Consider the following 23,930-nt stretch of genomic DNA (forward strand, 5'->3'; position numbering starts at 1 on the left):
GAGAGGAATTGCATGACAGGAGCATTGTCAAGAAAAAGGTCGTGCCAGAGAAAAGTCAATAAGGATTCACCTTCCGTTACTTTTTTACGGGACGCTGGCCCTTACTAAGGAAGATCCCCCTTGCCGTGAGATGTAGGGGGCCTCGTTAGGGGGGTTTGTTTGTGAGAGAAAGGGGAAAGGGGAGGGGGGGGGGGGGGGGGGGGGGGGGGAGGGGTTGTTTTAATATCGAAGTGGTCACTCCCATATAGACGAAGGAGTCATAGCACGACGGTGTTAATTACTTAATATCGGAGGGACCTTGTCCGAATTCTTCACGCGAAGGCCAGGCAAGGTCGCCTTGGCTCCACAGTTGCTCAATCCAGGGCAATAAGTTTAAATCTTCATCAGTAAACTCAAATCTTCATCAGTAAACTCAAATCTTCATCAGCAAACTCAAATCTTCATCAGTAAACTCAAATCTTCATCAGCAAACTCAAATCTTCATCAGTAAACTCAAATCTTCATCAGTAAATTCAAATCTTAATCAGCAACCTCAAATCTTCATCAGTAAACTCAAATCTTCATCAGCAAACTCAAATCTTCATCAGTAAACTCAAATCTTCATCAGTAAATTCAAATCTTAATCAGTAACCTCAAATCTTCATCAGTAAACTCAAATCTTCATCAGCAAACTCAAATCTTCATCAGTAAACTCAAATCTTCATCAGCAAACTCAAATTTTCATCAGTAAACTCAAATCTTAATCAGCAAACTCAAATCTTAATCAGTAAACTCAAATCTTCATCAGTAAACTCAAATCTTTATCAGTAAACTCAAATCATAATCAGCAAACTCAAATCTTCATCAGTAAACTCAAATCTTAATCAGTAAACTCAAATCTTCATCAGCAACTCAAATCTTCATCAGTAAACTAAAATCATAATCAGCAAACTCAAATCTTAATCAGTAAACTCAAATCTTCGTCAGTAAACTCAAATCGTCATTAGTAAACTCAAATCTTCATCACTAAACTCAAATCTTCATCAGTAAACTCAAGCCTAACATTTTCTGAGTCAGTAACAACTTGAACTATACCAGCAATTGTCAAACTGCAGTCGACTGACCACCACATGCATTTTACGGTACTGACACCAATAAAAGCACGGTGCGTTTAGGTAGAACTCTTAACAGTTTGAAAGCATTATTATTATTATTATTATTATTATTATTATTATTATTATTATTATTCAGAGGATGATAAGTATTCGTATCGAATAGACCTACACAGGGAACTGACTCAAAATTCAATAGAATGAAAAACATTATTATTATTATTATTATTATTATTATTAAAGATGATGGCAGCATCAGTGGAATTGATTTTATATATGGTCTTTCAATTCTTCTTATTATTCTCTTCTCATTCAGGGCTGATATTTGCTAATAGCTGGCCGATGTCATATCTCGGTGAAAGAAATGTTTTCTAAAAATAATAACCGCTGCGTTTGTACTCATCCGCACTGAAGAATACCACCACAAGTTGGATGAGATACTGGCAGACAGCAGCAAATTCCAGAGAATCACCAGAACCCGGTAGATGACATTAAACGTGAGGCTAATAGGATTATTTTGAGACTGTCAATGCAGCTTCAATGCCCTTCACTTGCTGCCGATCGTAGGGGACTACGACCTTGGCTACATATACGGGAACGTTAAAACCCATAAACCAGGGAACCCGTTACGCCCCATATTATTGCCAAATTCCCGCTCCTACATACCAGCTTGCGAAGAAATTGAATACTATTTTGACTCCTTATGTTCCAGATGACCACAGTTTGAAGTCATCTGCCGAGTTTTTAGAAGCACTGAAAACGACACACGGAGGAGTTATTGCATCGATGGACGTGGAGTCCCCCCTCTTCACGAACGTCCCCGTGGATGAAACAATCCAGATAATACTGGATCGTGTATATAGAGACGACCTCCACGCCCCCATTAAACATCCCTGAGCAGGCCTCCGAAAATCCTTGAAATTTGTACAAAAAAGGCCCCTTTCTCCACCCACAGAGGACACATGTACACACAGAAAGACGGAGTAGCGATGGGTTTCTCCCCTCGGAGTACTTTTCGCGAACTTCTACATGGGAGCTGTGGAACGTCGGGTATTCGCAAACATCGATAAGCCGTCTATGTACGTCCGGGTATATTGACGACACTTTCATCAGCGCCAGCACGGTGGAAGAAATAGGAAGAAATAAGAAAGCGCCTGCGACAAGCCTTCCACGACCACGCAGACTCAACTTCACCATCGAACATTGCCGTGACCGTCGCCTCCCCTTCCTTGACGTCCTCGTCGGGCAACAAGAGAACGCTTCGTAACACAGGTGTATACGAAACCCACAAACCTGGCATGTGCCTGAACGGCGAGAGCGAGTGTCCAGAGAGATACAAGCGCACTGCGATCAGCGCCTTCATCAGGAGAGCTCTCTCACACTGCTCTTCGTGGAAGGACACGCACACTGAATTAGAACGTGTTGCCCAAGTTTTAATTAACAACGGGTATTCCAACCGGGACATCACTAATGCATTCGCAGAAACATCGATAAGTGGTATCAGCAGGAGCCTCGTCCCACCGCCCTTGAAAGACGTCTCTCTTTTACAAGGGAGTATTTCATAAAGAAATACAAAGAGGACGAGCGAGCCCTTCGTACCATCATAGAAAGGAACGTCTCCCCACGACCCTGCGAAAAAAGTGAAACTAATAATTTACTACAAGAGCAAGAAGACCAGTGGCCTGATTATGAAAAAACAATCCAGCCCCCGTGTTGCAGGACCCTCTCAAGAAAACTAACGTTGTCTACCAGTACAAATGCCCTGTCCGGGAATGCCCCGGCGCTTACATTGGTATGACGGACTATGCGATTTTCGAAGAGGATATCCTGCCACGCTCAGGAAGGCGCCATCCATAATCATGCCAAAACGTCCACAATACCAGGATAACTAGGAATGACATTATTCCTAATATCAGAATTATCGATAAGGCAGCAGACCACCGTCGCCTCCGCCTCTTGGAGGCCCTACACATCGGAAGGAGAGACCCAGCCTCAACACCACCCAAGAGACTTCACTCCTCCACCCGACGGTTGGCACGAAGGGCGCCGCCCGCCAGCACCATAGAGCCGATCGAACGGGCCAATCAGGTGCACCCGTCCTATCGGCAATGACCTTCCCAATACTACGCTCCCAGTCTCCAGCGTCCGCACGAGAAGAGCAGTGCGAGCTTCCACCTCTGCAAGACGGCTTGACTCAGGGACTTAATCCTCTGTTCAGCCAATGAAATGCAGCGCCCATCAGACAGAGCACCTGGGACACAATAAATACCGCCGAAACGACCCACTTCAATCAGTTCAAGCTCACCTTTCCTTGAAAATGAACCGATGATACGGTTGGAAAACGTTGGAATTCCGTTACGCCCTTAGAACTAAGATTTGTTAACCACTTTTGTTATCATATCAATAAATTATTATTTTTAGAAAAAACATTTCTTTCACCGAGATATGAACATCGGCCAGCTATTAGCAAATATCAGCCCTGATGAGAAGAGAATAATAACGAAGAATTGAAAGACCATATATAAAATCAATTCCACTGATGCTGCCATCATCTTTAACAAAACATGTTTGAGAGAGGGTCTCCTACCTTCATATACTATTATTATTATTATTATTATTATTATTTTTATTATTAGTCATTATTATTATTATTATTATTATTACTGAATGAAAGAATACCTTCATCAATACAGGTTTTTATTGAAAATAAAGGCTATTTCAGCCGCGTTTATTTTGTATAAACTTCTATACAAAATGAACGCGGCTGGAATAGCCATTATTTTCAATAAAACCTGTATTACTATTATTGGAGAAACAAATCCACAGTTATGTAAATGTTCATATATTTGAATTTAAAACTTTAAGGATAGCTTAAGGGGAACCGAACAGATTCCCGAAAGCTAACCTTAAAGTTTTAAATTTAAATATATGAACATTTGCATGACTGTAGATTTGTTTCTCCATTTGAAGACTCGTGCTACTATGAAGATTTTATTATTATTATTATTATTATTCAGCAGACGAACCCTAGAACCCTACTCATACGATACAGAGACCTACGGGGACCACTCACTCGAAATTCAACCTTCCAAAGAATAAGGTGTTCACGTGAAAAATCAATAAAGACGGGAAATGAATAATGAAGAGTGAATCACTGTTCTCCCACACATTCAACAGTCCATTCGCGTACAAGACGTGACGTTACAATGGCCGATACGTGCCCCAAATTACCCAGGTAAAGACAGTCATTACACCTGCGTTTTTTTATAATTAACGCGTCTGGTAAGACGTACGACTCGACTGTTTAATTGCCCAGGTGATAGTAGGCACAATGCTCACCAGAGGTTGTCCAAGATTAAAACGGCCTTGAAGTCGCTATATTGTACTAGGCAGTAAACAAGTTACGTCATTTTCAAATAGGAAAATGTCGAAGATTAAGTAAAAATACATCAGAAAAAAAGTTAATAATAATTACATCAGCCCCAGAATACAAATTACACTGTAGTAATTATACAAAGGAAATACAGTAATTAAAGGAGTATGAGGTTGCCATATTTGTAGTAGTACAAAAGTTGCGTCCTTTTCGTAAAGAAAATGAAGGAAGAAAATGAAGTAAATTTTAAATGCAGTAATTCTTAAATGATTTCACACACAGCCCTTTTAAAATACAAGTGAGGAATCCCCTACAAGTCTAAAATTGAAACTTGATCTTCTAATGAATTCTCTTAAAAATGAAGAGCAACGTGTTTGACATTCTGACGAGAAAAAAAATAAATAATTTGTGTACTGAAACTTGCACTTGACTTATATCAGAGATTTAGTCATAAAGCATTTAAATCAGAACCGATAAGTCACTGTTGTAAATTCTCTCTCTCTCTCTCTCTCTCTCTCTCTCTCTCTCTCTCTCTCTCTCTCTCTCTGGGAGTCATTTGGTCTCCTCCCAGGGTACCTAATTTGAAAGGAGCATGTAGCAGACATTTTTTATTGAATTAAGCATGGGTACAATGAGAGAGAGAGAGAGAGAGAGAGAGAGAGAGAGAGAGAGAGAGAGAGAGAGAGAGAGAGAGAGAAATTCTCATATTACCACAGAATCGGACGGTAGTCAAGCGAAATTAAAGTCTTCAAGTACCCACCAGATTACCTTGTAAATTATTTTTTTAATATCAAAATTATGGTCCATTACCCTCGGTTATAATCATGCTAACGTAACACTCCTCCTCAGTGAATTATGAAGCATCAAAGTTGACATGCAAATAGGGGGTTTAAATCCAGTTATGCATAATTATACCGAGATAAAATATATAACAGAATCTACTTGTCCCTTTTTACCAGATACGTATACGTATTTTTAATGGCCACAATGTCCCTCTCAACTTCTCGAATTCTTCAGGCTTGTCACTACAAAGCCTATAACAAGATATACACATACATACATACATACATACATACATACATACATCATACATACATCATACATACATGTATTTGTAATAGCTACAATGCCCTCTGTTAACTTCTCAAATTCTTCTTACTTTCTGGACACGCTTGTCACTATAAAGCCTCATATATACATATATATATATATATATATACACCTCTCTCTCTCTCTCTCTCTCTCTCTCTCTATTTTATATATATATATATATATATATATATATATATATATATATATATATATATATATATATATATATATGGTTTACCATCAGAATAAAGAAACAAAAGTGCAAAGAATTTCTTCTTTCAAATGATAAAACACAAAAAGAAGTCCATCGAAAAAAAAATAAAAAAATAACCCAAACAAAAGCATCACGCAACTCCCGTGCAAAAAAATCCTAACCCCTTATTCATGAGAGGTACGTATCTCTTCTTCAAGGGATCGATCAACGTGTTTGCAATTCGCCTTAATTGCCAAAACTAGTTACCATGGTAATTAACTCCCACCACAGGTCACTAGCGGGGTCAGGCAGGCAGGCAGGCAGGCAGGCAGGTAGGCAGGCAGGTAGGTAGGCAGGCAGGTGCAAGAGTCTGGTCTGCTTGTAAAGTCTTGCCTCACTTTTCTCTTTGAGGGAAGACTTATTCTCACAGAAGTGATTGTGATTCATTGTGTACAAGAATAAATAGGAAATGAAATAGACTTGTTATAATTTTTGCTGATTGGTATAACCAAAGAAATTGCATAGCCTACGTATATTAGTATACATACATATACTATACTAGTATACATACATATATACTCGTGCGTATATGGTTTATAATATATATATATATATATAATATATATATATATATATATATATTATATATATATATAATACTTGCTGGTCGAGTCGATAACGTCACCGAAGCCCTGATTTCTCCTCTGTCCACTGGACGCTGGTTCGAACCCACGAGAGGACGAAATTATTATCACCTAAAAAATTCCCCTTCGGTTAACATATATGAAAATATATTAATTCCGAGGTAGAGCGAATTGAATATTAAATGGCATTTGTAGCTTGATGCATATATACATATACATACATTACAATTTTTTAAAAGACTTCAAATGAAATTTGTTTGCATACTACATAATTGGATGCATTTCAAATGTTTAAGACAAAAATTCGCTACATAGCTATCAACAAAGTATCAGTGCACGAGAGAGAGAGAGAGAGAGAGAGAGAGAGAGAGAGAGAGAGAGAGAGAGAGAGAGAGACTCTATCTATGAAGTAAAGGACGAATTCAATGCCATGCTAAGAGATGATTAACGGGCGTGTTTGCATGAGAAGCGTCCCCCCTTCCCCGAAACTCGAGATTACCCCCAAATATATGAGGAATTTCATTCCTTTCAGCTTTGATCTTAATTCGTCCTTATGCAGGCTACGCATAAAGCCTTCGAAAGCGTCCTCGGATATAGCCTTTATCAACACACTATCCCTTCACGTTTGAACATTACAGGGTTACGGCTATGCTATAATAATCGTCGATATTTCATGTGAATTAGATTTCATTACTGTACAGACTGACAGTCCTTTTTGTCGAGTTATGTTGTGAGATAAGACTCGTTTTTATCTTATTAAGTGTACCGATCTTCATTCCTTTTTTTCAGCTAATATTCTGGGATGAGATTGCTAGCCCTACACAACCTACACATGATTCACTGTTTCAGAATTGCAACTGGCATATAGAATTGAAGCCAAAGGCGAAAGGCCAAAGTTTGCACATGAATTATCAAGAGCCTGAAGGATGCACAATGCAGCAGTCCTACCAATGACGTAGCGCCATTTCCAAAGCCTTGACAAACCCAAGGTTTGCATTTGCGGCAAAAGGAACTAACTACTCAACTCAGACGCACTGCCGAAGGGGACAAAAGGCAGCAGGGTTCCTTCGTATTCTAATACGTTTCTGCAAATATGGTTTGAATGAGGCAAATCCGATTTCACGTGGATACCTACCTGCGGCAGGTCCGTGAATAGAGAAATGAAAGCCAGTTGGGCTGCTAATTAGGAGTGTGTACTATACCTGTTTAGACCTAGGCCTACGTATACGTTTTAAGCCTCTTATAATAGTTTCATTTTGAGAAATAAAGATTTTGGATTATTATTATTATTATTATTATTATTATTATTATTATTATTATTATTATTATTATTATTCAGAAGATAAACCCCATTTTATGAAACAAGCTTAAAGGGGCCATTGATCACAAATTCAAACTTCCAGAGAATATATATATATATATATATATATATATATATATATATATATATATATATGTTTATATAGATATACATATATATATATATATATATCTATATATATATATATATATAGTAGTATATATAAATATACATATATATATATATATATAATATTATATATCATATATATATATATATCTATAATCTATATTATATATAATAACAAAAAGGAACCCATAAAAACGCCCAAAATACAGAAAGTAAGTATACTATACTTCAGAGACTCTGAAGAGAGAGACAGCAGTCTCTGAAATATAGTATACTTACTTTATATATTTTGGCGTTTTTATGGGCTCCTTTATATATTATATATATATATATATATATATATATATATATATATATATACATATATATATATATATATATATATATATATATATGGTATATTATATATATGTATACATATACATATATATATATATATATATATATATGTATATATATATATATCATATATATATAAAAGGAGCCCATAAAAACGCCAAATATAGAAAGTAAGTATACTATATTTCAGAGAACTGCTGTCTCTCTCTTCAGCAGTCTCTGAAATATAGTTATTACTTACGTTTCTATATTTTGGGCTTTTTATGGCTCCTTTTATTAGATAGAATCCTGTTGTAACCCAAAATTTTTACCGGTCACATATATATATATAATTATCATATATATTATATATATAATATTATATATAGATATATATATATATATTGAATATTATATATATATAATATCCGTATGAGTGTATTCCTCCGGTGCTATATTTACTATTTACTTTGTACTGCACACACGTACGTAACCAACCTACCTCATTTTTACATCAACAGACGAATCTATGGGACACGAATCTATTCCCGTTTTCCCTTAATATTTTAGCCAAACAAAAAATAAAGTTATTTATACATTTTTACCGGAGAGATAAGCGGACTGTCATGTCACGCCAGCCCCACAAATCTCCTCTCAGACAACAGGTATTTTTAGAAACCTTCCCAAATATAGGTAAGCAATTTCGGGGTTGGAGGGGAATCTTTTTTTTTTTTTTTTTTTTTTTTTTTTGTTTTTTTTTTTTTTTTTTTTTTTTTTGGGGGGGGGGGCGAGTTGTTGTGGGTGCGGGAGGGAGGTTTTGAGGCATGAGAGGGCCAGTGGCTGCTAGACACGCACGATTTTAGGAATTTGTTTTTGCAAAATTTTGTTGTTGTTGTTTATGCAATATTCTTTTATGCAAATTTTTGCAGTTGTTACTGCTTAGTTCAGTTTAATTCAAGAGATATTTTCTAAGGTGAATTAACCAGCTTATTTTTTATCATTTAATCATAGTCTCATTATTTATTCCTTTTTTATACTGAAACCCTGTTTATCTTTGGTAATAATAATCCTACGTAATGTATGTCTATCAATTCACCCTAAATGACTTTATGTTTACTTAACCAGTTTATTTATTACTATTTATCTAGACGTAGTCTGATTTCCTATTACTTTTTTTTATGAAATCTTGCATTTATTCCTTAATAATAATCTTACCTGATGGACGTTTATCAATTCCTCAAATATTAATATTTATTGGCCTCTTCGTTAAAGGTATACAGGTGCCCAAACGGCCTGATTTATTGTCATAACTGATTGCATTATGTTCTGAGTTATTGTGTTACTTCATTGCGCTACTGAAAAGATTTACGACTCCGAGTTTATTTTCATGCATTTAAGCTATAACAGTAATTTATTCAACGAGTTATCTTCTGAATTAGTGAGAGTTCATTACTTAATGTCATAATTTATTGCGCAAATTTATTGTTAGATCCTACTTTATATCCAAGCTGGAAAATATATTTGACCGCGTTGCTAACCTTACCATTGCAACACCAAAATTTATTCAATGGAATGGAATGGAATATAACATTAAGGCCAAAGGTCGAGCGCTGGGACCTATGAGGTCATTCAGCGCTGAAACGGAAATTGAGAGCGCAAAGGTTTTAAAAGCAGTTGCAAGATGAAACAATTGTTAGGAGAGGATGGTAAGTAAGATGGAAGGGGGAGAATATGAAAGGAGGTACAGTAAAAGGAATGAAAGGGGGTTGCGGCTATGGTTGCCAAAGGGACGCCGAAAAGAAGCCTAAATTATAAAGCCTACAGTGCATAGCGTGTGGTGCACTGACGGCACTGCCCCCTAACTGGGAAAATTAACCTATAACCAAAATTGCTGGAATGAGGTCACTTGACAAAAAGAATCTTGGGTCAAATAAGGTACAACCTGAAGGCAATCATCAGTCAAGGATATTATCCTATAACCAAATCTGCTGAAGTAAGGTCATTTGCCCAAAAGAATCTTAGGTCAAAACGAAGTATTATTACAACCTGAAGATACAAGACAAAGGTAAACAAACCTCTGTCGATCTTTTAATGCGGGACAGAGTAGATCGTAATGTTCCATTAAGGGCGATATTTCATAACATAATACTTGAATTATCACCCTACGGCATAAATGACTGTGAGCGCAGTCTGTGAATATCTTTATTTTTTTCGCCAGAAGAGAAAGAAATAAGTCGACCGACGGTTATTTATGATCCTTTCTATATTTAGGTATGGATTACCAGAGAGAGAGAGAGAGAGAGAGAGAGGAGAGAGAGAGAGAGAGAGAGAGAGAGAGAGAGAGCCGATGGATCCCCTAAAATAGAATTAGATTATTAAAGTGAGGAAAATAAATGAGAAGAATAAGGGAAGAGAAGGAGGGATGTTTCGAGTGAAATAATAATAATAATAATAATAATAATAATAATAATAATAATAATAATAATAATAATAATAATAATAATAATAATAATAATAATAATAATAATAATCTCACTAACCGCAATTATTCGTGATAGATAACCAACTTTAAAAAAGGCAACAAAAGTATTTTGATTCGTCGTAAATATTCATTTAATGAATGCTGGTTCACATAATAATAATAATAATAATAATAATAATAATAATAATAATAATAATAATAATAATAATAATAATACTAATAATAATAATAATAATATCACTAACCGCAACTATTCGTGATAGATAGCTAACTTTAAAAAGGGCATCAAAAGTATTTTGATTCGTCGTAAATATTTAATGAATGCTGATCCACATAATAATAATAATAATAATAATGTAATAATAATAATAATAATAATAATAATAATAATAATAATAATAATAATAATAATAATAATCTCACTACCGCAACTATTCATGATAGAGAGCTAAAGAAAGCTAAATTAAAAAAGGCATCAAAAGTATTTTGATCCGTCGTAAATATCCATTTAATGAATACTGGTCCACGCAGGAGTTTCTTATGGCTTTGCCACACCGAAATGAAATGCAAACGTTTGCTCTTTAATGAATGTTTGTTTTGGGGGTCTATGACCTACTACTATTATTATTATTATTATTATTTATTATTATACATTATTATTATTATTATTATCGGCAAAATCATTTGTTATTTACATTTCAACCGTTGTTCTTGTCATTTTTTATCAATATCATAATATGGCTATTTTTATTGACTACGCAATAATATGCTGCATTATTATTATTATTATTAATCTTTCAGTAATATAAATGATAATAATAGCTGCCCTGCAGCTATTATTATCATTTATATTATTATTACTATTATCATCATTATTATTATTATAAATCTCTCAGTACGGCTTTTGCGAGACCCTGAAGCTATTATTATCATTTATATTAATATTATTATTAATTAATCTTTTAGTACGGCCTATGCGAGACCCTGAAGCTATTATTATCATTTATAATTATTATTATTTAAAATTAATCTTCTAGTACGGCCTATGCCAGACCCTGAAGCTATTATCATTATTTATATTAATATTATTATTAATTAATCTTTTAGTAAGACCTATACAATATCCTGCAGCTATTATTATCATTTATATTAATATTATTATTATTAATTATCTTTCAGTTACGGCCTATGCGAGACGCTGCAGCAGCTGCACTGGTTCAGCGAGGCAGCTGGTGTGGACACCTTCGTCCCCCGGGGCTACTGCATCGGTCACGAAGACGAGCGAACGGCCTTCATCCACGATTACCGAACGACGGCCTGTCTGAACGTTCTCAAGTGGGTCACGGAGCGGTACGGCACCCACGGGCCCCAGGCGGTCTCCGATCCCCACGGGGAGGAGAGAGTGGGGGGGGCGTATGGATAGCCAGGGGAGGTCGGGAAGATTGGGAGTGGGGTCGAGGTCTACCTTGGTGGGGTTTCGATGTCTACAGATGGTCAGGGGAGGTCAGAAAGACTGCAGGGAGGTGGGGTTTCGAGGTCTACAGATGGTCAGGGGAGGTCAGAGAGACTGGGGAGGTGATTTTTCTCGAGTCTACAGATGGTCAGGGGAGGTCAGAGAGACTGTGCAGGGGAGTTGAGTTTCGAGGTCTACAGGATGGTCGGGGTAGGTCAACGAAAGACTGGCAGGAGGTGGGGTTTCGAGGTCTACAGATGTCAGGGGAGGTCAGAGAGGACCGGCAAGGGAGGTGGGTCGAGTCCCTACAGGATGGTCGGGGAGGTCAGGAAAGACTTGCAGGAAGGTGGGTCGAGGTCTTTACTAGAATTGGTAAGGGAGGCGCTGGGAGGTGGGGTTTCGGGGGAGGTGGACAGGGGTTTGGCGGTCAGGGGAGGTCAGGAGAGACTGGGTAGATAAATGGACGGTCATTAAAGATTTTCACAATGAGGGAATTGCATTTCTAATTTTGCTTTTTACTAGACTTTTCTTATGCACTATTCCTACAATTTTATTTCAGCAGATAGGACAGAACACAAACATGACCTAGATGATTTTGACGGGGTCACTGGTGTAAATTTTAGAGGCAATGATTAAAAAAAAAAAAAAAAAAAAAAAAAAAAAAATGTACTTTAAGTTAATAATGTGGGACAAGACCACTTGCCCTACAGCCATGACCTAGATGACCTTTGACGGGGTCACTAATGTAAATTCTAGATACACTGATTAAAAAAAATGAATACTTCAAGTTAAAAAGGTGGGCAAGACCACTTGCTCTTTTTATGGCACTGATTGTCTTTTAAAGCCACAAACTCCTGCAGGTGCCCACGAAGAGGGTACGCCAAGCCCTGGCCCACGTGGAAGCAGTTCATCCAGTCCTGCTGCCACGATGACCTGGACTCCCCTCCCCCCATCACCCTGAAGGACCACGAGTGGGACTCCCTCATCGCCGCCCATTACAAGATCGTCCACATGGACAAGAAGATCAAGATCTCCAACCAGGCCCAGCTACAGGTGAGGAGGAGGAGGAGGGAGGAGGAGGAGGAGGAGGAGGAGGAGGAGGAGAGATGAGAGAGAGACGAGAGAGAGAAGAGAGAGAGAGAAGAGAGACAATTAATGGGGAAAGATAACCAGGCTGAAAAATGGGGAACAGGTAAGGAAAAGGAGATAAGAGAGAGAGATGCATTCAAAGGGGTGAAGGAGAGAGTGGGAAGATTGAAGAGAAGTATAAATGGAAATTTGATTCATGAGGAGGAGGAGGAGGAGGAGGAGGAGGAGGAGGAGGAGGAGGAGGAATGAAAAGGGTAAAGATAATCAAATAGAAAAATGTTGAACAGGTAAGGTAAAGATAGGTACCTGTTTACTGGATTCTCGAAAACCAGATTGTACGTCGTATTCCATTACCATTCCAGAATATGATGAAAGATTGGAATACATGTTCCCATTGTCATTCCAAGACAGCCAAAGAAACTAAAAAAAAAAAAAAAAAAATTCATCATATCCTGTAAAGGGGAACGCCCGATCGCAAGATGTAAACCTTTTGTCACGAGAGAGAGAGAGAGAGAGAGAGAGAGAGAGAGAGAGAGAGAGAGACAGGTTCCTATTACTTTATGAAATGTAGAGAGGGAAAGAGAGAGAAGAGAGAGGAGGCAAGAGAGTTTCCTTAAGGTATAAACGTTCAGAGAGAGAAGGAGAGAGGAGGACAGAGAGAGAGAGAGAGAGAGCAAGAGATTTCCATTAAGGTATAAACGGCAGAGAGAGAGAGAGAGAGAGAGAGAGAGAGAGAGAGAATTTCCATTAAGGTATATACTGCCTTGAATATACTACCCACAACGATGACGCAATCCAAGATTGCATGCAGGTCGAGATGAAAGGCAGCATATATGCAAATTTGAAAGCCCTACTGATGGACAGATATTTACAATAACGAGATTATTTGAATTATAATAACTCTGACGATCAAACAATAAACGCATCCCTGTATTTATCAAATTTATGCCTGCCTAGTTAACATGAAACATTCATTTTGTAAACTGGCTTATTTTCGCTATAATCAAATTCGTATCGATTAGGTATGCATTGCATAAAGGTGAACAAACAAAAGAATGATGCCAATAATCTGCAATTCTATAATAGTGGAATAATGGAAAATTTTGAATACGTAGTTATTAAGTGGTTTTCCATTATCTGCCTTGAAGAACAGAGAATAGTAAAACATGAACAAACATTGTGTCAAATCAGTTCTGCCAAAAGCTGCCATTCTTGTCAGCAGAACATGCTTGAAAAGAGGGTCTTTGCTTTCCCTTATCTCTTCTTCTTTTTCTTCCCACCTCCCTTCCTTTCTTTTGCCCCTTTCCGTCCCCTCTTCCCCCTTCCCTACCATATTTTCTTCCTCTCCCGTCTCCCATCCTTCTTTGTTCCCCATACCCATCTTTCTTTCCTTCCTTTCTCCCCACCTTTCTTCCTGCCCCCAAGATCCCTCTTCGTACTTCCCTTCCGCATCTTCCTCCACCCTTCTCATCTCCCATCCTGCTTTGTTCCCCCTACCCATCTTTCTTTTCCCCCCTCCCTTCCTTCCTTCCTTCTGTCCTGAACCCAAGGTCCCACAATACAACCCAAGATCCCACTTCATTTTGTCCTGCGCCTTTAAGGCTTAATCAAAAAGTTCGTCCTCAGTCACATACCCCTGAAATACTTTTCAATCTCCTTATGGCCGAAGCTCTCTCTCTCCCTCTCTCTCTTTTTTTCACGTGCGGGAGGCGGGTGGCCTTGTGGCATTTGGCTTCACGTATATACAGGCGCATACACACACACATATATGTGTGTGTAATAAATATATACACATAGTATATACATATGTATATATATATATATATATAATAAATATATATATATATATAATATATATATATATATATATATCATATATACAAATACATCATATATATATATATATTATATATATATATATATATATATATATATATTTTTATATATATATGTAGATATATATATATATATATATATATATAATATATATATATATATATGTTATATATAATATATATATACATAATGACCTATCACTGACCGAACAAAAAGAAGCGGGCCATCTGACGCACCTAGCGACAGAGGAAGAGGAAGAGGAAGAGGAAGGTCTCTCTTTGAACGAGACTTGATCGATGCCTTTGGTGAACCGCGAATGAAAACTGCGAGAAAAAAAAAAAAAAAAAAAACACAAAAAAAAAAAAAAAAAAAAAAAAAAAAAAAAAATCGCTTGACCTCCAAACAAAATTGGCAAGAACTATCACGTGCGAGGTTCCTCGTTGACGAGTGGTTTTCGCGCTCGGCTACCAATCCGGTGGTCCGAAGTTCGATTCTCGGCTCGGCCAGCGCGAAATCACAGGAATTTATTTCTGGTGATAGAGATTCATTTCTCGATATAATGTGGTTCGGATCCCACAATAAGCCGTAGGTCCCATTGATAGGTGACCGATTGGTTCCTAGCCATGTAAAAATATCTAATCCTTCTTGGCCAGCCCTGGAGGGCTGTAATCAGCTCAGTGGTTTGTTTGTTTGTTTGTATGGTGTTTTTACGTTGCATGGAACTAGTGGTTATTCAGCAACGGGATCAACGGCTTTGCGTGACTTCCGAACCACGTCGAAAGTGAACTTCTATCACCAGAAATACACATCTCTCACTCCTCAAAGGAATGGCCGAGAATCGAACTCGCGACCACCGAGGTGGGACGCCAACACCATACCAACCACGCCACTGAGGCGTTCGCTCAGTGGTCTGGTTAAACTAAGATATACTTTATCACGTGCGAGTACATGTATTCCAGTCTAGTACAAAAAGAATTATTGTCTCTCATCGATAGAATTATGATGTTGTAGCAACGCCACGTACTGTAAGGTGTCTTCACACACTATCTATAAAGGTGTAATATTCGTGGCCTTTTGTAAATGACAAGGTGTAAGATAACCATAAACCTGTTATTTATTTACATTCAGCATAGTCGTTTAAACGCTGCGTTTTTTAAGGGCACGTAATGATTTTCTTTGCGGCCGGATAATCTGTTATGAATTAGGGGAAGGTATTCAGCGGTGATGTTTGATATCTTAATCCTTACACAATGCCAGGTATAAAATTAGTTTAACTTCATTGCGCGAGCATGTAAGTTTGCTGGCGCAGTGACATACGTATCTTTGTATACACAGGCTAAAACTATCCAGTGTATGTGTGTGGGGTGGGATATATATATAATATATATATATATATATATATATATATATATATATATATATATATATATATATATATATATATATATGTATGTATGTATGTATGTATGTATGACTGGTAAAAATGTTCTGTAACAACAGAATTCCATCTAATAAAGGAGCCCATAAAAACACCAAAATATAGAGGAAAGTACTATATTTCAGAGACTGCTGTCTCTCTCTTCATATACCTGAAGAGAGAGACAGCAGTCTCTGAAATTATAGTACTTTCTCTCTATATTTTGGTGTTTTTTTGATGGGCTCCCTTTTATTAGATAGATATATATATATATATATATATATATATATATAATATATAGGGATGGGGATATATATATATATATATATATATATATATATATATATATAAAGGTTTTTTTGCCACGAAGGAAAAAATGAAAAAAGCGAGATAGCCAAGTACTTTCGGTCCTATTCGGACCCTTTACTGAGGCAAACTGATTTTACAAAGAACAACACAGTCAAAAGAAGGCTTAATATACAAACTGACACTACCAGATTAGCCATAAGGGCGATTTTCACTCTACAGAAAGGAGGAGTCGCCAGAGGCTAGCCACACCTTGAAGGATACCCGCAGTAAACAAGTGATTCTTCCAGAAAACAGTACATTTTGAAAAACACGGGAGCATATACAATTTAATATCATGAATTTGTACACAAATTTTCCCAACAAAATTATTATTAATGAAAAGACGAAGAATATATTATATATATATAATATATATATATATTATATATATATATATATCGAGCAAGAGAAAGAGGGAGAGAGAATATCGAACCAGAGAGAGAGAGAGAGAGAGAGAAAGCCGAGAAGAGAGAGAGAGAGAGAGATAGAGAGAGAGAGAGAAGAGAAGAGAGAGAGAGAAATAATACTAATATACATGTGGGACTAATTTATTAGTTGTTCATTTATTTTGAGGTCCTTCGATAAACGTCTTAACAAATATTGGGTCCAAATGGTACATTCCCAGACTAAGATTTAGGTTGTTTTTATTAGTGATTTGTATAATTGCCGATTCCAGTAAATTTCTTGAAACATAATCATTAGATCTAGCAATTACCGAGTATCACCCCAATTAATACAATGAGATTTTTCACTCAGATGGATAAACAGTGCATTTGAAGTCTGGGCTGTTCTAACTGAATACATATGCTGCTTAATCCGAACACATAAATTTTTACTAGACTGACCAACGTAAAACGATGGGCAATCCTTACAAGGAATTTTGTAAATGAAGTTGTTATTTGTTACGGGACTATTCTTAATTAGCATATCTTAATGGTAATTGTTATAAGAGAACACTACATTAACATTAAACGATTTAAATATTGATTTTATGGTTTCAAATCCACGAAAATAAGATAAGCTAAGTACATTTTTAGGCATTTCTTTTCATTAATAGCAACATTATAAAACTTTTTGTGAGCTTTTTGATAACATAAATCAATTAAATGAGGTGGGTAGCAGAGATCGTTTCCTATCTTTTTTATGTATTCTATTTCTTGGTCCATATTGTGGACTCGTGATACGCAAAGCGCGTAGGAACATAGAAGAAAAAATTGAAATTTTAATATTAAGATGGTGCCAGAATAAAAATGTACATATGTTAAATTATTTGTGGTTTTCTATAAATACTGAATTTGCATTGGAAAGATTCTCTATGTATTAATACATCTAGGAAAGGGATGACATTGTTATTTTCAATTTCAAACAGTGATTTTATGGATGGCACTAAATTATTCAATTTAGACAGTAAATCATTTACATCGATACCACCAGGTAAGACTACTAAGATATCATCGACATATCGGTACCATTTTAAGGGGATAAGTATGTCGATGATATCTTAGTAGTCTTACCTGGTGGTATCGATGTAAATGATTTACTGTCTAAATTGAATAATTTAGTGCCATCCATAAAATTCACTGTTGAAATTGTTGAAAATAACAATGTCATCCCTTTCCTAGATGTATTAATACATAGAGAATCTTTCCAATGCAAATTCAGTATTAAGCCTTCTTTTGACTGTGTTGTTCTTTGTAAAATCAGTTTGCCTCAGTAAAGGGTCAGAATAGGACCGAAAGTACTTGGCTATCTCGCTTTTTCATTTATTCCTTCGTGGCAAAAAACTTTATTTATACATAGCATCACGTTTTATATACTTCGTGATCAAGTTATCATATATATATATATATATATATAGATATTATATATATATATAGATACTAATATATATATAAACAAAAACGGACCAACGTGCATACGCGTTCATTATCCACATAATATAAAAGAGTGCGTTGGTGTGTGTGTATTCGAGTGGTATGCATTCATTTGTCTCAGCGCATTCCTCGAATTTAAGTTGTCCAATTACTTACCCAAAGAAGGCAACACAAAGCAGCCTTCCGGATCTAAGTTCACGAAAACTTACGGTCCCAACCGTCAAACTCCGATAAACTTAGGATGACTTTCAAGCTAGCAGATTGTGATGAGGAAGCACAAACACAAGTTGGCGACACGTTCGTCTGTAGTTCTGAATCGCGAAAATAAGTCTCGAATCGGGTACTAAAAATGATGAAAGGTAGGAAGCGACTCCAAGATAAAAAAACATTTATTTAAAAAATGGCTACGACGCAGACGAACGAGTTATCCATCTGAAAGGTTTTCATAAAGTGTAATTAACAAATAGAAATGGCCGGAGGAGGTCCACCTGAAACAGACCAGAAATACGAAGATGAATTCACGACAGTTGAATACAATAATTCTGGGGGAAATTTGATATAGGTTGAGCATAAATACTGTCAGATGGATACCATCTGTCGATTTCTGTCTAGACCTGCCCAGTGATCTTTTAATCCTGTGCTTCTTTCAGCAACTGGTCTCCGAATGCGAATCGGCCGTCGAGAGGGTCGTGCCTTTCTGGCCCCAGCTGTCCATGGATGGCCTGAGGAACCTGTGGATCGTGAAACCCGGCGCCCAGTCGCGGGGCCGTGGGATCTTCATGATGAATCACCTGGAGGAGATCTTGGCTCTTGTGCAATCGCCGCTCATTTACGAGACCAAGTACGTCGTACAAAAGTACATGGGTAAGGGACTACTTCTGTCCGATTTTTTTTTTTTTTTTTTTTTTTTTTTTAATCTTCATAGCTTATCATTCCTGTCGCGTGAAGGATCAGCTGATTGGCTAATCGCTGGATCACAACTGTCCAAATTTTATTTTTATTTTTTTGATTAACTTATTGTTCTGTCGTGTAAAAAAAAAAAATCAGCGGATTTGCTAATCGGTGGACCACTCCTGTCCAAATTCTTCATTTTCTTTGATTAGCTTATTGTTCTGTCATGTATAAAAAATCAGCTGATTTGCTAATCGCTGGACCACTCCTGTCCAAATTCTTCATTTTCTTTGATTAGCTTATTGTTCTGTCATGTATAAAAAAAAATCAGCTGATTTGCTAATCGCTGGACCACTCCTGTCTAAATTTTCATTTTCTTTGATTAGATTATTGTTCTGTCATGTTATTAAAAAAAATCAGCTGATTTGCTAATCGCTGGACCACTCCTGTCTAAATTCTTCATTTTCTTTGATTAGATTATTGTTCTGTCATGTAAAAACAAATCAGCTGATTTGCTAATTGTTGGGATGACTCTCAAATGCCAACACCTAACAGCTTTATTTGTTAAGCAGGTATTATTTATAATTTTATCATATTACTCTATCAATGAGAACACCATAGAAAAACTGGGTCCAAATATAGATGAATGCTTGTAATCACAATGATACCATAGAAGCTGACTCGACGTTATAAGACCAACAAATAAAACACCTGAGTTTATATAAAATGATTGGACATTTGACAGCATTTGAAGTAAAATCATTTATTTTTCATTGCAAGGAAAATGGCTTCATAATCGAAAGTAAAAGACACCGGAGTATTATTTATTATTCTGTTGAGCTAATCCTTCTTTTTTTTCTGCTTCTTACTAAAGTCAAAGTATCCATAGAGAAATACTGATTGGAGTAATTGCTAGTTTATTACACGGAAAACCTGAAACAGACTGATGCAGTTCATTGGTTCACCATGATATTAACCTAACAAGAAAACAAGACAAGTCTCCTCCTACAGTTTTTTAAAACTAAACTCTGTTAATTGAAACAAACCGGTCAGTCCCTTTCTTGCTTTTTTTTTATTTTTTCTATTTATTATTTTTTTTACATCAGCAATATCGAAAGCGAATGCTTTCGATTAAACATAAAAAAAAACATCAAAAGAGCCTCACCCATCGTTCTTAAATGCACCAGACGCACAGCCTAACCAATATACACCCGCAACACATCCCACCCACAACTCTCACCCGTAGCCTACTACAGAGAATATCAACTTCTCCAATGCAAATGCCATCATCATTCACACACCGAACCGCCCGTGACTACAGAATTCCCTTTCTGCCCACCCGCAGAGCGCCCTTTACTCATCCACAACACGAAATTCGACATCCGGCAGTGGTTTATGGTCACCGACTGGAATCCTCTGCACGTGTGGGTTTACAAGTAAGTACTACTTCCGGCACGGCTTTTTACAGGCTGTGGGATTGGGTAGTGACGGAGGACGGGGGGTGGGGGGGGGGAGGGAGGCGGTGGTTGGGAGGGGTTGCCAGCAGATTGGAAATTGGGTTGGATACGGGGCAAATGAGTTTTCTGCATGTGGATTTTTGGCCTTTTTAGAATTGTTGTTTTTTTGTATTTGCTGCAAGTAGATTATTTGCTTTTTAGAATTGTTGTTTTATGTACCGTTTCCATTCTTTACAGGACAGAGTTTTGTATATTGTCTTCTTCTTTCTCAACTTTATATCTCTTTTCCATCATAATTATGAACAAGTGGTCCCTACTGCACGAAGTAGGATATATATATATATATATATATATATATATATATATATATATATATATATATATATATATATATATATATACATACGCGTTTGCTCAGATTTTGCCTGGAAAGATTAAGACAATGTTCGTGAGCAATCTGGTTAACCACCTCTTTTATTTTTATTTATTCATTTATTTTTTTTTATTCACTACTCAGAGCTGAAACCCAGTCTGATTGCATGTTATAATTAGCCTCTTCTTCTTCTTCTTCGTTATCTCATGACTGACGTCTTGGCGCTAATCTTGTTGCCGAGGTGATTTTACGTCATGCTTGGTAAGGGACCCTGGCTTGGTATACTACGTATATCTCGGCAATTCGTGATGCGAGACGCTGCGAGGAGAGACTTTGTGGGGGGGAAATTTTTCCATTATTGAATATATATATTCTCCTTGCATTTTATTACATTATTTTTATTCAGTATTTCCCTTTATCTTCTCTTGCTTCCTAATGAATACCGTATTCTATGACAGCTTGAATTTCAAGTCGATGGCCCCTGTGGTGGGCTTCTTCTATGTGATTATTATTATTATTATTATTATTATTATTATTATTATTATTAACCTAACGCTTTATATATAATAAAAATCAGGGAAACAGAATAGCTTTTAGAAGAATATCTTTCTGAGTAACTACAATGCACCGTGCTTTATTTTTCCCGCTCCCCTAGCCCCCTACATCCCTCTGTTACCTACCTACCTGTCCTTCAATAATATTACCATTTTTTAGCTCTCCCTCAAATCTAATAGACCTAAAAAAAAATGTTTCTTCCACACTTAGCTCTTTATTTCTTCACGAAGCTCTCCCCGGATCCCGCTGCCGGCCTTATGCCATTAGCTCTTGCCCATAAGCAGCCCATGAGTGTGGTAAGATCGTAAAAAGAGTAAGAGGCTTGGTGTAGAATTTCGCCTTTTCTTTTTTTTATAATCAAGCCTACATTTGCTTTTACTCTTACCCTCCCCACTAACATTGCTTACCTCGGGCTGTTCTATGGTAAATTACTTTAAAAAGCCACCTACATCATTTTAAAAGAATTATACTCAGGAACAGTAAATCCTATAGATTAGGACAGCTTTTCATTCCATACATGGTCAACATAATAAAATATAATAGTCCATCATAAAAGAATTCATAGAAAACGCGGCGACCAAAGAAAATGTGACTGGTCGGGAGCACTGAATTCATTCGTGACCGCATTTGACAGAATAATAATTGTGGCTATTTAAAATGATTCAGCCCTATAGAACAGACATTGGTATTTCAGACATTTTCTAACATCATCTCTCTTTTTCCCATCTCGTTTATTTTTCCGGTATAGCAATGCAGGCCTATGCGGTAAGAACGTGAACGTTTTATTCAAGATCTTGGCTTAATTTAATTAATTAGCCTAAACTTTAGCAATTCGGAAATTTGACAGTTAGGGCTATTAATATACAATGGTGTCAATAATGGAAACTAATTATTATATTATATCATTATAATTTATTAAGAGTTAAGAAAAATCTTATATGCCACGAGCTTTCACGGAATACAATGTTAAAATAAGAGAGAGAGAGAGAGAGAGAGAGAGAGAGAGAAATGCGGCATTAACACATTGTTGTGAAAGGTAGACTATATGATTATGAACGTATTATCCCAACTCTGCTTTCTAAAAGCAAACATATTATAAATTTAAAACTGTATAGCGAAGCATCTTTAAATAAATAAAAATACCTGACCCATAACCTGCATTATATGTTGACGAGCTGAACCAGCCCCGTTTTGGGGAAGGCACCCCGCCCCCCCTCCGGCAACCTTTGGTAACCTTGTAGCTTGAAACCCCATTATAAACCAGCTGAGGGGTCCCCACTATAACCCTGCCAAGTTTCATGCCCATCGGACCAGCCGTTTGGCCGTGATTGAATGACAGACGGACGGACAGACATAACGCCCATTATAGTGAGATAAGGCACGGATAAACACGGAGAATGATGACCGTTTGAACCTCAGTACAAAGTAATAAATGCAATTCACGGTCTTTACGTGACAATCTGTAGGTTAGAAGTAATTTGATGTTTAAGCTACCTTAAAGTTCCTCATCTTGCATTTATTAATTCGAAACATTTATACAGCATCAATGCAGTTCTCACCTTCACTAGTTTGGGTAAGGGGGAGTTGGTGACCTAATGAAGAAAAAAAAAAAAAAACTACGTCCCCTAGGCTCTATGGTAACAAACTTGGGCGCCACAACCCCCCACCCCCCAAAACACACATATTCAGTCCATCAGTTTATCGACAGCTTATTAACAGACAACGTGAAACACGAATACGTAGAAATCATTATTTTTCGTATCTAACTGAATGCATGTGTAATGGCGCCGAAACTAGGCCTATACAAGCTACTCGCCTACCATGGAACACAAGCATTTTGAAAAAATAAAAAGCCGAACTTGCACGCCTCATTCACTTATACATTTAGTACACATCCTGACTTATGATTAGAAAACCTAAAAATTATCCATAAATACAATCTGTGTATTATAATGGGCAATTTGGTTAATGATTAGTAGCCTACTTATGAAATTAAGAATTAGCCTAGACCAATG

At 36.8% G+C, this 23,930-nt stretch overlaps 2 protein-coding genes across 2 annotated transcripts in view; one reads left to right on the forward strand and one right to left on the reverse strand.

The window, feature by feature from the left end:
- The window catches only part of LOC135206043 (ruvB-like 1), a 140,382-nt gene that overhangs the window by 116,124 nt on the left and 328 nt on the right, over positions 1-23,930 (reverse strand). The gene's annotated exons all lie outside the window — the stretch shown is intronic.
- Positions 1-23,930, forward strand: part of LOC135206044 (uncharacterized) — a 136,667-nt gene that overhangs the window by 99,854 nt on the left and 12,883 nt on the right. Inside the window, 5 exon segments of the mRNA XM_064237228.1 lie at positions 11,803-12,024; positions 12,936-12,977; positions 12,979-13,128; positions 19,290-19,503; positions 20,876-20,966. Of these exon segments, the coding sequence (XP_064093298.1) occupies positions 11,803-12,024; positions 12,936-12,977; positions 12,979-13,128; positions 19,290-19,503; positions 20,876-20,966 (719 nt within the window).

This window comes from Macrobrachium nipponense, chromosome 29 (genome assembly GCF_015104395.2).
Source record: "Macrobrachium nipponense isolate FS-2020 chromosome 29, ASM1510439v2, whole genome shotgun sequence".
In the NCBI taxonomy this organism is placed as follows: domain Eukaryota; kingdom Metazoa; phylum Arthropoda; class Malacostraca; order Decapoda; family Palaemonidae; genus Macrobrachium; species Macrobrachium nipponense.